Source organism: Embiotoca jacksoni, unplaced genomic scaffold, assembly GCF_022577435.1.
Source record: "Embiotoca jacksoni isolate LCO1_2020_lvr unplaced genomic scaffold, fEmbJac1.0.p SCAF_26, whole genome shotgun sequence".
NCBI classification, from domain to species: Eukaryota; Metazoa; Chordata; class Actinopteri; family Embiotocidae; genus Embiotoca; species Embiotoca jacksoni.
In genome coordinates, this window is record NW_027185377.1 from 1,268,165 (window position 1) to 1,282,662 (window position 14,498).

The 14,498-nt window shown below is 45.2% G+C and overlaps 2 protein-coding genes across 5 annotated transcripts in view; both read right to left on the reverse strand.

Annotated features, from left to right (window-relative positions):
- Window positions 1–5,753, reverse strand: part of baiap2b (BAR/IMD domain containing adaptor protein 2b) — a 57,363-nt gene extending 51,610 nt beyond the window's left edge. For 3 of the 4 annotated variants that reach the window (XM_069159948.1, XM_069159947.1, XM_069159945.1), the window contains exon 1: window positions 5,479–5,752. In XM_069159948.1, coding sequence (XP_069016049.1) covers window positions 5,479–5,553 — 75 coding nt within the window. In that variant the 5' untranslated portion in view covers window positions 5,554–5,752. Of the gene's footprint in view, window positions 1–5,478 lie in introns of all 4 variants that reach the window. The other variant, XM_069159946.1, reaches the window with a different exon arrangement.
- Window positions 5,754–10,044: 4,291 nt separating this feature from the next.
- On the reverse strand, window positions 10,045–14,339 carry chmp6b (charged multivesicular body protein 6b). Its single transcript, XM_069159953.1, has 8 exons — window positions 14,140–14,339; window positions 13,537–13,646; window positions 13,061–13,148; window positions 12,885–12,971; window positions 12,740–12,805; window positions 12,422–12,502; window positions 12,241–12,313; window positions 10,045–11,949 (listed from the first exon to the last, which is right to left on the reverse strand). Exons 1-8 carry the CDS (start codon window positions 14,200–14,202, stop codon window positions 11,900–11,902), a joined length of 618 nt encoding a protein of 205 aa, XP_069016054.1. The 5' UTR covers window positions 14,203–14,339; the 3' UTR covers window positions 10,045–11,899.
- Window positions 14,340–14,498: the final 159 nt, after the last annotated feature.

Here is a 14,498-nt window from a genome sequence, read left to right on the forward strand (position 1 = left end):
AGGCCTGTCAATCAAACAGACACGCCCCCAAACCAGGTCTTCTTGAATCTTCTTTTCTAATGAATGAGGGATTATTTTCAGATGGACCTCCAGAAAACTAATAAGAAGGAGTGACTTTAGCTAACAACACCGAGATAACTGATGGACACATTTTATTCACTTTGGATTTGATGAGAGAAGTTGAATGGGAGTCTATGGAGCCGGAGGCTTTTTGGAGCCGACCTCTAGTGGCACTCGCTGGTATTGCAGCTGAAGACACTTCTGGATCAGAACCATTTTACAGACCTGAAGCTACGAACTCTTTTATATACAGTTTTTTGCTGTTTAGGCGCCTGGCTGTAATACGTTACTCCGTCAGATGGTGGCGGTAATGCACCTATAAGCCAGCCAACAACATAAGAAGAAGAAGACGTTGCTACCAGGATCGACTATATATAAAAGTGGACGTAGCTGCCGGCTTTTTCCTTGAAACACCCATCCGTACCGACCACACGTTCCCAGTTTTAACGAACCAGTTGACAACCTCACAGAAAGATCGATAACGTGGCACAAAGCTGCAGGAGACACAGAGGCGACGCTCCAGCCATGAAACAGACACAGCAGAGGTGAAAGCAGCGGGACTAATCAGAGAAGGAAAACCGCCCGTTGGAAACAATCACAACCGGAGCAGAGCGCTCACGTTCACTACGTTCCTCTGCACACGAGCACCGCGGCCTCGGACGGACCGGAGCATCTTTCTCATGGAGGGAAACGGGGAAGAAGACCTAGTGGGAAGAGGTCTCTGACAGATCCACCCTCCTCCTCCTCCTCCTCCTCCTCACTTCATCATTTCCCCCAGCAGATGCCCTGCCGCTCACCTGCAGCGCTCAGCCTCCTGCAACAGCTGGCTGCTCCCTCACACAACAACACAACCAGAAGGTACAACAAAATTTAAAAAAAACAATACTAATCAAACACGGTGCAAATAGAAGTTCTGCAGCAGAAAGAAAGAAAAAAAATGACTACTCTTGATACGCTTCAGGGAGAAAAAAATAAAATAAAATTCGAACAGATTGGGTGACTGTGGGGATAAAGTGTTCTCACACACACACACACACACACACACACACACACACACACACACACACACACCTCCCAGGAGAACAAACGGGTTTTTGGCTTGGCTCGAGCTCGGAGGAGGTTCGGACTCGATGACATGAGCGTATTTGTCCGGCCGGCGGCGGACGCCCCCCGGTGACAGTCCGCCAGAACAAACATCTCCGGAGAGCGTGATGCTGCGTGACACTTGGACTGACAGCTCCGTTCAACAACAAGAGCAGAAGCTTCTCTCATCGACTGATTGTGCAACACGCTCTCATCCTCAGGGCGTCAAACACGTTTTCATCGAAGCGGTTCACGTCTAATACGGCCTCATGTTGAGGCACCAGAACAACGTGGCTGCGGTCAGAAAACATCACGGTTCGGGTGAAATCAAAGAAACCCAGGATTGCTTCATCACAGCTCCACGCTTCGAACTGACGTCCGTACTCATGTTTATTTTACTGAAGTTATGCGGAACGTCGTGAGAACTGGGAAACAAACAAACTTTGTTTGTTTCACATCCAGGTCATGTGTTCATCTCCGTAAATATAACCAGGCAGCGTGACGACGACTTTCACTCATTCACCCGAAACGAGATGCATTTTAATGACGTCGAAGACAAAACTACGCATCAATATAAACAAATAATAAGGGAAGAAAATTACGTCCGGTGTTGTCATAGCAACATGTAGACGCAGGTGAAGCCCTGGGATTGCACCATCCAAACACCACTGCTGCAGATGAGTAGCAGGGATACTTTTTCTTTCTGATCATTTTATCTTTTCTTCTATCATACTGGATGATTTAAATCAATTTAACCACCTGAACTCATGATGATGATGAGTACACGTACACACACACACACACACACACACACACACACACACACACCAAGGGAAGCAGTGAGTGAATGAATGGAGCAGCTGATCTGTGTGTAATCCACTCCTTCATCAGACTGAGGAGAACCAGCCTCGCCCCGACACTCGAGCTTCATTCAACACACCGAGCCCGCGGTCCTGTTGGGATTACAATGCTTGGCTGAATACACTCGCAAACAAACATGCAGATGGTGTTTGTTGAGCAACCACAACAACCTGAGGACAGTTTACCCACACAGTCAGTGGGGGACGGGGGGACGGGGGGGGGGACGGGCTTCTGATGTAAGGCTGCACATCATGAAGGAGTCACACACACACAGTCGTGAGACACCACTGCCCCCACACTCTCTCTCTCTCTCTCTCTCTCTCTCTCAGATCCGCCAATGTGAGTCATCGTAAAATTGAATTCATCATCTCGTGCTGCTGCAGCAGAGCGCTGAGGGTTGAAGCTCCGGTCTTCTGCTGCTCATTTCTCCTTTTATTGGCAACTAACAGGCTCACAAAAAAAAACAAAAAAAAAACACCAACGTTCATGCAGCGAAGGGTCATCATGCAGCGAAGGGTCATCATGCAGCGTTTGTATGGCTGGAAACACACGGGGGGGGGGGGGGGGGGACTCAGAGCTGCTGCACAAGAAGTCAGAAGCACGATGGGAGGTTTAAATTTAAAATGTCTCTCGATCCTCTAGTTCGTTTCCATTCACCTGGATCATAAACACCTCTGTGATCCAGTAACTTCACTGAACTATTGAGACAAGCAGAAAAATCTGTCACCATTTGGTTTATCACTTTTAATGACCAACGTCTGCTGTCATTAACAACACAGACTGAAAGAGAGCCCGCTAACCGGGGGGAGATTTGTCAGATTTGCAATACCAGCGAGTGCCACTAGAGGTCGGCTCCAAAAAGCCTCCGGCTCCATAGACTCCCATTCAACTTCTCTCATCAAATCCAAAGTGAATAAAATGTGTCCATCAGTTATCTCGGTGTTGTTAGCTAAAGTCACTCCTTCTTATTAGTTTTCTGGAGGTCCATCTGAAAATAATCCCTCATTCATTAGAAAAGAAGATTCAAGAAGACCTGTTTTTGGGGGCGTGTCTGTTTGATTGACAGGCCTGCGGTGCAGTCAGGTTACAGCTATCGGTGGGCGGGACGTAGTGTCAAAATTCCGAACTGGAGGCTTCATAATGTTCACAAACCAACGGGTGACGTCACTGATGCTACTAAGATTTCTGTCTGCAGGCATCTATTTATCAATTCTGCAACTAAATACAATTTAGCCTGAAAATGAACGTGTCAGCTTCCCTCCGTTTCTTCACTGCAGCATCACGTTCTGTAATTGATGCTCCTGATCGCCATCTCGACGTTACAGGATTTAACTGCTGCCATTTGTCTCCTCCGAGGAAAAACAGACCGGAAGCGTTTCTGTAATGTGAGCCGTCACCTCTGGGGCGTCTTCGTCTTCAGCGCGTTGAATGAATTAATAAAGAACCTGTTAGTTTCTCTGAACACGGCCCCACAAAGAGCTCAGAAACCCCCCCAGTCGAACCGACGCCTCCTGCTGACTCCTTAATGATGCAGCCGGCTGATGTCAGGAAGAAAACCCTCCGCTGCTGCTTCACACATGACCTCCGAGCAACAAACTCCTCCTGAACAGGGATGTTCACCGCAGTTAAAACAAATAGAAATGTTTCTAATGAATTTATTTAAGCCTGAAAACTTATTATTATTGTTAAATGTCAAGAAATAGCATATAAAAAAAGTTTTTTAAAAAATCATTATAAACATAAATTTTCTGTCAATTAATTCCAAAAACTGCCTTTTCATTACAGAACCAGCACCTTTTCCACAAACTCTCCTGCTCCTCCTGCTCCTCCTACTCCTCCTGCTCCTCCTACTCCTCCTGCTCCTCCTGCTCCTCCTGTTCTTAGTGGTCTTCTCTCCCTCTCCAGCTATTAATGACTCCAGAGAAAACCTCCCACAGGTCACAACGGCAGGCGGCTGCTGCGTGTGATCCCTCATTAGAGCCTCTTCAAGGAAACACTGTATATAAATACATGTGTGTGTGTGTGTGTGTGTGTGTGTGTGTGTGTGTGTGTGTGTGTGTGTGTGTGTGTGTGTGTGTGTGTGTGTGTGATGATGCTTAAGGTCACCAGTTGGACACACACACACACACACACACACACAAAAAGAAATCACCTATTTCCTCATTAGCCTAAATTCTTGTGATGTGACTCCCCTCTCCCTCTCCCTCTCCACTTCCTCCTTCTCCTCCTCCTCCTCCTCCTCCTCCTCCTCCTTCGCCTCTGCCTCCGCCTCCGCCTCCACCTACTCCTCCACCTCCTCCTCCACTTCCACCTCCACTTCCACGGAGAAGCTTTGTGGACCACCGACAGGTTTCCTCACATGAAGTAAATCCCTTGTCGTGCTTCCATTGCCTGAACTCTACCTCACCTGGAGACCTGCCCTGAGAGCACTGAAACTCCAGAGTAACACCTCCACCCCACCTCCACCGTCGCCTCCACCCTGCCTTCACCCCACCTCCACCCGCCTCCGCCCTGCCTCTGCCGAAGAGGAAGCTTTGTTGTCCACATAACAATGGAAGGACCTGGAGCGCCCGTCACCTCTCAGGTTTCCACAAGTGAAGCGAGGAAAGGTCCGGGCACAGATTTCCCCAAAACTGGACCTTCGCTTCTCTCCTCATTCAAGGGTAAAACAAAAACAACCTTGTTGGGGTTGGAGGTCCTTTGATTGGCCAACGTGAGGCCTCCAGTTTCCTGCATCTGCCACAGGGTCAACACAAACAGCTGATAAACCCAGGGAGCTCCAGACCACTCTCACCAGGGCAGGTGAGACGTTCCAGCTCAGCAGGACTCACAGCCGGGCCGATCCGGGCCGAGCCGAGCCGAGCCGAGCCGAGCCGCCCCGGGGCCAAACTGCCAGGGTGGAGGTGAGGTTTACTTCTCAGCCATGAAAATCTATATGACAGCTCGATCATTATTGTGCAACACAGAAGCAGAAGCAGCACCAGCGAGGAGCAAAGACACTCTGGTGTCTCAGTCAATCTGATGCTTTCTCTGAAGGAAATGATTTGAAGGCAACATTTCTGACTCATTATCTGGCTTTGTTGTTGTTGTTGTTGTTGTTGTTTTTAATATTTATAGACAAGCAGTGATTCACCTTTTAAGCCTCTGAAGACTGACTCAGTCCCTGCGAGCTAACATGAACCACCACCAAGTCTCAAACTGATCCGCGTCCAACATCTCCAGGAAAAAAAAATGCAATAAAAGGACAATGAAACGCTCTCCTGGTGACTGGAGATCATTTCAGAAAAATATCTTTACAGTAAAAAAAAAAAAAATTAAAAAGGGAAACCTTTTGATTAAAACCCGAGCAGGTGAACTGAGTGGAAGTTCTCCGCCGTCCCTCCCCGGTGTTCCGCGGGGCTTCAGTGAGCCGTCCACCGGCGCAGCAGGTGTCCCCGCGCGGCGGCAGGAAACAAACTACCCAAGCGGTCTTACCTTGTAGACATTCTCCGTTATACGGTGCACCTCGTCGGTCCGGGACATCCTTGTCGTTGCTTCGGTCACAACCATAGACTACGGTTTCCTTTGGATGAGGCTGAGATGATGATTTATAATTTTTTTTCCGGGCTGTGACGGGAGAAATGAACACAGCTGTAAACACCGGTCCGGTCCGGTTCGGTTTCGGTCCGCCTGCTGACTGAGAGACGACCAACGCGTCTGTTCGTGGGATCCCTGCTTTTATAGGAAAGTCCTCCGCTGCGCCCACACCGGCTCCCCACGCAGTCAGTCAGTCGGTCGGCGCCTCTCGGTTGGAGCGCAGGGGCGGAGAGGGGCGGTGCTGCGTTCATGGGCGGTGGGAAAAGCAAACGCAAAGAAGAAAAGAAGATTTATGACGTTATTTTAGGATAAAATAGTTTCCACAGACACAGATATCTGAATCCAAAGCACAAATAAATAAAATGTTTGAGTATCTCTGGTAAACACAGCTCATTATAGAAGGCAGTATTGATTAATGTTGTTATTGACATTGAAGGATTGACCAGCTGAAGGGCCAAATAGCTGCCTCCGAATAACAATCATTTCTCACATTTCAGTACAAAATGTCGGCAGTTTTTATGTTTGTTTACGTGTAAGTTGATATAATCAGACGTTAATTTAACAATATGCCACAAATTAGCAAAATGTTTTATCAAAAAAACTACAATTTGACATCAAAGGCCCTCAAGATAATACAGCCGAATAAATAAAACAACCTGTAATCATAATATGCTAATATTGGGCTTTAATGGAGCAAAATTACAAATTACAATTGCAAAAAGAAATGTTCAATTCAATTAACAAAACCTCTTTAATTGTGGAGGCCCCTGGTGGAGGCCCCTGGTGGAGGCCCCCGGTGGAGGCCCCTGGTGGCTTCACTGCAGAGTTTTATTCAGCTGCAGTGTTTGTTCTGAATGAAAACCTGCAGACTGCAAGATATTGCTGGCATTTTATAAAACAAACAAGCTTCAAATCTCCTTCAAACTCGCTGGTAGAAATAAATATTTCAGTAGACAATAGATTCTGTCACATGTCGTGTGTTATTATTTTTTGTAGGGGTGTGAGGAGCATTTTTCTGCTGTCAAATATCTTTTATCGCTAAATATTTTTTCGGGGGACGTGGGGGGGATGAATCTGCTTTAAAACAGGAGCTGCAACTTCCTGCCTTTCCACCAGGCAGTATATCTATGTACTATCATAATGAAATATCAGTAAATCCTGGCCAAAAGCATCTGCAGATGTGACGCTGGTGTCTTTCCAGCGAGGCCAGAAATGCAGCATGGAGAAGCCCCGCCCCCTCCGCCGTGTCACACGTTGCCCACGCCGCCTCTGCTACAACCATTGAGAAGCTGAGCATCTCCACACAGAGACCCACCTAGTCAGAGTGATCAGATCTCAGCACACATCCAATCACTGCTGCTACTCCTCAGGAGTCTGTGTGATTTATTCAGGCTGAATATCCTTTATTATTTCCCTCTAATAGATCCAGCAGTTCTTCCCCCTCAACATATAGGAAGGTCATAATTTACAGTATGGGAGGATGGTGTTGTGTTTTTTCTTTGTTTTTGGCGATGCAGCACTCGATGGAGCCGCAGTAGGAGTCGAACTGCCTGCTCTATATTTGTGTGACTTCTGGCAGAGTGGGCTCTGCTCTGGTCTGAGTGGGAGGGAGCCACATTTTCTTGGATTTCAAAGCCTGTGCGTGGCAGATCGGGGGAATCCCACACATATCAGCACATCACGATCTGACGGCATTTGAATGGAGGCTTATGAAAAAAAAAAAGAGACAAAAGCAGAAGAAAATAAAGCGATAAAACAGATATCTACAGAGCTGCTGGTTGTACTGATGATAAACTGGAAGCGTGGCTCTCCACCAGAACAGACTTATTTTGTTTTGATTGTCACATCTGATTAAAAGTGAGTCCCCAGGAGACCAAACTGCAGACAGTCAGAGAAAATCAATCAGGCATGTTGGAAGCAAACAGCAACATTCCCGGTGTCAGTGAGCCGATTGATTCACTCCTCTGAGTGTTCAATCACCACAATTAGTTTCTGTCATTGAAAGTAAACTTCCATTATGTTTTCTGACTGCCCAATCCATCCGGGAAACAAAATGATACGCAAAGGAATTAAGATATCGATTGTCAATCACAATGAGTTCAAGTGAGAAGCAGAGCGGGAGACTTGAGACTCAAGTCATAAAAAAAATAAATAAAAATAAGGGCCTAGAAAACAACAAAAATTGCAGTTTCATGTAATTATTGAAAATTAAATAAACACAATAAATAAATAGTAACTAAGGACATGAAATGTGGACACGAGTCAGACTGAAGTCACAAAAACTAAAACCAGAGATATAAAACATTTGCATTTTGCACGTCCTCAGAAATCAACGCGTCTGCACGATGCAATACGCACATGACCAGTGGGGGCAGTGTGGAGCAGGATGTGACAAAAGTTTTGAAGACAATAGAGTCCACAATTAAGCGCGTCTGTTGGACATGTTGTGGGATCTTCTGATAGGACACAGAGCACATCGTACATGAACATTAACATTCGTTATGGTCAAACAGCTCCACGTCTCCAGACTAAGACTTGGTTAAACTTTTCTTATGACCGACTTAAAGGCTCGACTTGATGACTGAAAACACAAATATTCCAAGTTCAAGTGAATAATTTGACATCCGGAGAACTGAAAGACCAAGAAGAAGAAACCAAGCGGCAAACAACAGTGACGTCACTCATCTGTTCGCGAACTGCTGTTCTTGACACTGCCTGAGGACACTAGGCCCCGCCCACCTGTAGCACAAACTACACCACAGGCCAGTCAATCAAACAGACACGCCCCCAAACATAGCTTTTTGAGGCCTAATATCTAATAAAGGCTGGAATAATTTTTTAGAACAGAAAACAAGTCAAGAAATAAAACATGAAACCACAGCTTGTCGTTGTTTCTACTTGTGTTTTTGTGCATTTTAAAACGAAACCTACATCTACTGATGAGCTTCCATGCTGCTGCCAAGTGGATTTCATTACTTAAAAGGTGACTTTAGACGTGTCATATACTTTCATTTGGGGTGGGGGTGGGGGGGGGGTCATTTTAAGCCTTTATTGGAAGGCCAACAGCGGAGAGGTGAGAGAGATGGGAACAGTCTAATATCGGATGGATAATAAAAATTCAGACCTGATAACACTTCTCTTGACTTTTATTCATCCTTTGAATTAGTTTCAATGACTGCCTTCGTGTATATTCAGTTCTCAGTGGGGGTGTTTAGTCAGGTAGGCAAGACTCTGGGTGGGCAGGACACACACACACACACACACACACACACACACACCCCTCCATACCTGCAGCATCTATTTGCTCTCCCCTTCATGTCCGGCCTACTCATCATCGTCCTCTCTGGCTTTTTTTTTTTATTTTTTAATCTCTCGGCTTTCAGATCCACGTTTGTGATTCATCAGCGTGTCGCTCTGACATTCAGGCTGCCGTCTGCCCACTCCCACACAGGACTGTGATGTGCAGTCAGCAGCCGAGTGGATCCAGCCCATTCAACGAGAGGACAACGCTGTGAAGTGGACTTCGGTACCCGGACAAAAGACAGTTCGAGGCTATTTCAGGCCTGAACGGTGGCGTGTACCGTAAATACTTTAATTGAAGGTTGGAAACGGGGACGTTTAGCTTCCTAATTTTACTCCCATCCAGCTGATGCTTTTGTCCTCCGGCTGAATGAACTTCAATCATCTTCAGGACAAAAGGAAAGTGAGGTCATGGTGTGCCAGAACTTTTCATCTGAGACAAAGAAGCAAAAGGCTGCAGAGAAAGGGAGTTTTAAATAGGTTATAGAGTCCAAATCTTACCTTTAAAAATCCTCATTTGGAAATACAATTTTGCATTTATAAAAAGCCAAAAGGAGGTGGTCTTTCTGCAGCTTTTCTCCTGGTTTCAGGTTTCATGAGAGCATCAGAGAGGGCAAATACAACCTAGCTGGTCGTCATCGTCACCCTTCATCCCAAAGAGGCCGGTCGGAGCTCCGTGCAGGTTCACGGAGGTCAAGTTCTTCCACCAAAACCCGGCGGAACCGTTTTCTTAAAGGAAAAAATAAAACAAAAACAAAAAACGAGAAACAATCTGAGACGTGGCAGTCGTACGTACACCCATCAACCAGGACAATAAAACCACCGACAGGTGAAGCGTGAATTACAACAGCCTCTAATAAATCCTCCCTTCAAGAATGAGCTTTATAAAGTCAAATAACAAACTCTGACTTTCACTGATAGAAAGTTGAATTTAAACATAAAGTCTCTTTTGTGCTGATCAGACAAAATCCAGCAGCATTATTTTATTTCCAGCAGTTTCAGTATTTCAAGCATTTCTTGCTCCACCTGCCAGTGGTTTTAATGTGAGCTGTTTAAAACGGCCCCTTCAGAGAGGACTTGTCGCCTGCTGCCACCTTGTGTTCAAACGCTGCCGTCTAACCTTTGAAATGAGATCCACACTGAGGCGACACACGGCAACACAAATCAATTTTAAAAAACCACTTTTATTGTAAAAAGAGCGTACAGAGAGGCAGAGAGAGGTTCAGTCTGAAGACGCGCCGATGCAGCGACGCTGAGAGTCACCGTCTGTCAGATTAACTGATTTGAAGATTAGTTGCACGGATCTTCAAAACATACACGAGCTTGAAGCCTTTATTGGATGTAGGCCAGCGTCCTCTCAAACACCCACGTGGAGGGAAGAGTGAAATAATTACAGCGCTGATAACACTGGGTGGGTTAAAGATCTGGGTTCTGTCGGGTTATTACCTTGAAGAGATTACCAACTGTTGTCAGGGCTTCAGGTAGTAAAGCCCACACACGGTATGATTAGCCCTTTCTCCAATGACACCGAGCTAATCCACAAGGGGAGCGAAGAATTAGACGAGTTAAGCTGCTTTTAAAAGGGGTCAGACCGAGAGAATGTTCAGAAACAGATGCAAAGAATAAAAAATAACAAAATGTTCCAGAGGTTGGATTTCCATCACACCTGCCTTAAAGGGTCAGTTCACCCAATTTATGAGGAAAAATGGTGGATCAATCAATGTTGTTGTCGTCAAGCCAAACAGGAGGATTCAGTTTCATTTTAATAGATGTTATCTATTCTGGGTGGTTTTTGTTATTGTGAAAAGTTTTAAAGAGAAAGTTCAACTTATTTAAGCAAAAATAAAAAATATGAAATATAAATTTCTCCCTTTTGGTGTTCTCACAGAAAAAAAAACCCACGAGTTTCACGTGTTTTCCACATGTGATCACATGTTTACCTCACACTGCAACATATGATAATACACATGGGACATTTTTCTGTAAGGGGTGTTCTATATAATGCAGGGTTTTTTTTAACTATTTAACGTCAGTGTCTTTTGCAGAAAGCATAACTCAACTTTACCTGGACAGAAATGCTTCCAAGTGTTTTTTTAAAGTGTCAAATTCAGATTAATTTTTTTAGATTACATAGCAGGTTTAGTTGCTTTAAATACTGCGAAAGTGTCAAAATAAACAGGCTGTATTCAGCAGCTGTGCAGTTTGGACTTCTGTAAGTTTGTGATGTCACAAACCTGCAGTCAAGTCATACGTGGGACCTGCTGTCCAACCGTTTATCTCGGTCATTCTGTCGAGGAGCGAACAAGTTACAAGACTGAAGAAAAGCTGTTTGGCCTGGAGGGATGTCACTCAGGAAAGAATCAGCCAATCAGAAGACAGGGTTGCTGATATTAAAGTGTCTTAAAGACACAGAAACAAAACAGCCCGTTGTTGTTGTGCTGCAGAGAGAAGCTGAAGGAAGGAGATGGAAAACTGGATTGAGATGATTTTTGGTAGCTAAAGCTGTAAAAAATATAAAAACTGAAAAAGACAGAACTTCATCTCAAAACCAAAAAAAGAAAAGAAAAAATAAAACACGACGATAAAGAGGAAAAAATTTGTCTGTGTACTTTGGCCGAACTGACCCTTTAATAAAGAGCTCGGTTCACAGAGAAGTCCAAAGATGATCTGATGAATTAAAAAGAGTTCATTAAAAGTCGGGTCGGCGTGTGTAAAAGAGAGCGAGCAGTAATCAAAGAGGTGTTAGGCACAGTTATCTGATCTGTGGGGGGGGGGGGGGGGGGGGGGGGGCTTCAGACCAGCTGATCGATCCGAGACAGCCACTGGATGGGATGAAGGAAGCCCGGCTGCTTTATCACGAGAGTGGATGAGGAGGAGGAGGAGGAGGAGGAGGAGAAGGAGAAGGAGAAGGAGGAGAAGGAGAAGGAGGAGGAGTTGTGGTTCTCCAGCAGCGTGTCGGAGTGCTCGTTGCCTCGTGGAGGACTTCAGCTTCTCGTCAGCTGAGGGTCGGTGAGGTTTCCTACGCGGCCAGCAGCTCTCGTTCCGGCTTCTTCCTCGGACGTTCCCTCTCTGGAACACAAACACAGACTTACTGAAGGGCAGCGGGAGGAAGAGGAGGGCGACGAAGAGGAGAAGGGCTGCAGGGAGCTGTCATCTTCACGCCTTTAAAATCACTATTATACAAGTAAATATGAGGCACCATGAACAAATGCCACATCGTGTGCACAGATGTATTTATGTAAATAAATACTCTATTTTCTGTGTTTGTACAACCGGAGTCAGATGTAAAGCTTCAGGTTCATCACGTTTATGAACACGCAACGTACACGCTGCAGGATTTAAAGGCATTAAACAACAAACCCGGTTCTTCCTCGGTGGACTCGGGGACGTCCGGCAGCTCGTCTGAGGGGACGTTAGGAAGCTTGACGTCTCCCTGAGAGACAACGAGAGAGTCAGAGTCCCGACAAAGAAGAAGATGACGAAAAACAAGAAGCAGCCGCTTCAACAACCTGTCGGTGGGTTCACATCGGATCAGACTGACCTGAGTTAAGGCCTCCAGCTCAGCCAGCACATCATCTTCATCCTCCGGAGACAACGAGCCGGCCAGCATCTCGTCTATTTGCTGCAGACGAGACAACAAACTCACAGTAAACTTCTACAAAGACTCAAACACTTAAAAAAGACAATTTACAAGCTGAAATTTGTTTGTCAGGACTTTAAAAAAAAAATCTGAAATTCAGTTGAAAACTTGGAAATTAAAATAAACATAATTCTCTATTTTTTTAATTTTTTTATTTGCCCCTCATTTTCTTGCAGAATGAAGTGAAAGAGATTTTATTTTCCCAACTTCTCCACTCACCCTTTGGTACTCGATGGCGTCTTGGCTTTCGTCCATGATGCGTTCCACTTCTTCAACAGACATCACCTGTTCAGGAGAAACCGTCCGTCAGTGACCTGAGCTGCAGGCTGAAGGTGTGAAGAAGACGCTTCAACACGTCGCCTACCTCGTGCATTTTCTTCAGACATTCGTTTCCTATTTTCAACCCATCGATGACTTTCCGCTCAATCTGGGCGAACTCCAGATCTTGAACCTGAAATGAGGAGGAAGAAGAAAAAGAAGAGGAGTTGTAGGTTTGACTGCTGCGAGCTGCGGCGGCGCTGCGGCGCTGCGGCGGCTCACCATGCGCTCCAGGTTGCTGATCTGGTTATCCGTCTTGTCCAGGAGTCGATCCTGGTAGCGCTTCTTCTTCAGCAGCAGGAGCGCTTTCCTGTTTTCAGATTCACAGTCACAAACACTTTGGATGAACACGAGGAGTGAAAAATTATTAAACATCAGGATACAAATGTAGATGTTTAGATCAGTCCCCGATTCACTCTGCAGCAGGACGATGAGCCCAAACATTGATTTCCAGCATCAAGAAGGACAAAGAGTCCCAACATATTGATGAGATTTAGTTGTTTTTTTCTCTCTTTAAATTTAATTAAAAGCATCCTCACTTTACTTTTAGTGTCTAAAGCTCACTGAATGATCCGTTTAGTATTTGTTTTGTTTTCTTTAATTGGCTGCTGTCAGCACACAGAACTTCTTTTGTACGTAGAATCCGTCCTGGATTTATATCCCAAAACAAAGACAGATGTCTCCTTGTTTTTACGCACTCTTTTTTGCCATTCTTCAGCAGCTGCTTGGCCAACAGCCGCTCCTTCTCCAGCTGCAGGTTGATCCTCTTCTGGTACTGCCTCAGTTTATCTCTCTGCTGTTTCAGTTGCTGCGGTGAGGAAACAAGAGACACGATGATCAACTGCAAACCAATTCAGCAGCTTGTTGTTGTTTTTACTTTCTGGAGTTGTGAGAATCTAAAACAGCTGGAATCTAAACATGCTGAACAAACCCCATCCAAAGTCAGTTCGGCTCCCTGGACAACATCGACACACAAATACCTGAAAACCATTTTGTTATAACCCTTAACTTTTAAAATATAATTTCGTGTTCGCTAAGACTGGGTGTTACATTTTAAAAGGCAGGTTCATGTGAGTTAATCAAGTTATTTCGCAGATACATTAAGGCCGAATTGAAGAGGAACTAATAAAGTGTGATAAAAATGTAAAGTGATGTTATATAAAATATCTGTGGACTTCATCCTGTCCGCAAAGTTATTAAATGAGCGCAGATCTCAAGGCGGTCTGGCTCGACCTGCTCTGGTTTCACGACAGAGCGAGCTAACGTAAACACTTTCAGTTAGCTTGCTGTTGTTAGCTTACCAAAACGGCTTTGTCTTGTTCTGTCACACGAGTTTGTTTCTTTTTTCCAAAAAGGTTCCCCATCCTGACACAGCATGCCAGCTACGACTCACGACCGCGAAGGAAACTATTTCAACTTTAAATGTTCTCAGGACTCAGACGAGCGAAGCGTCGCCTCCATTATTTGTGTCGTCATCTGTTGTCCACACCCGCATTAGAAAGGACGGTGTCCGGGCAGGGACAAAACATCTGGGCAATGACTCCGAAAACATCCTGTTTAAGATACATGTATAGCTAGACCTCCAGTCGTACGTAAAACATCTTTATTTTATAAAATACGTCTTTTTCAAATCGAAAATCTGATGAATTCAAGTCACAGA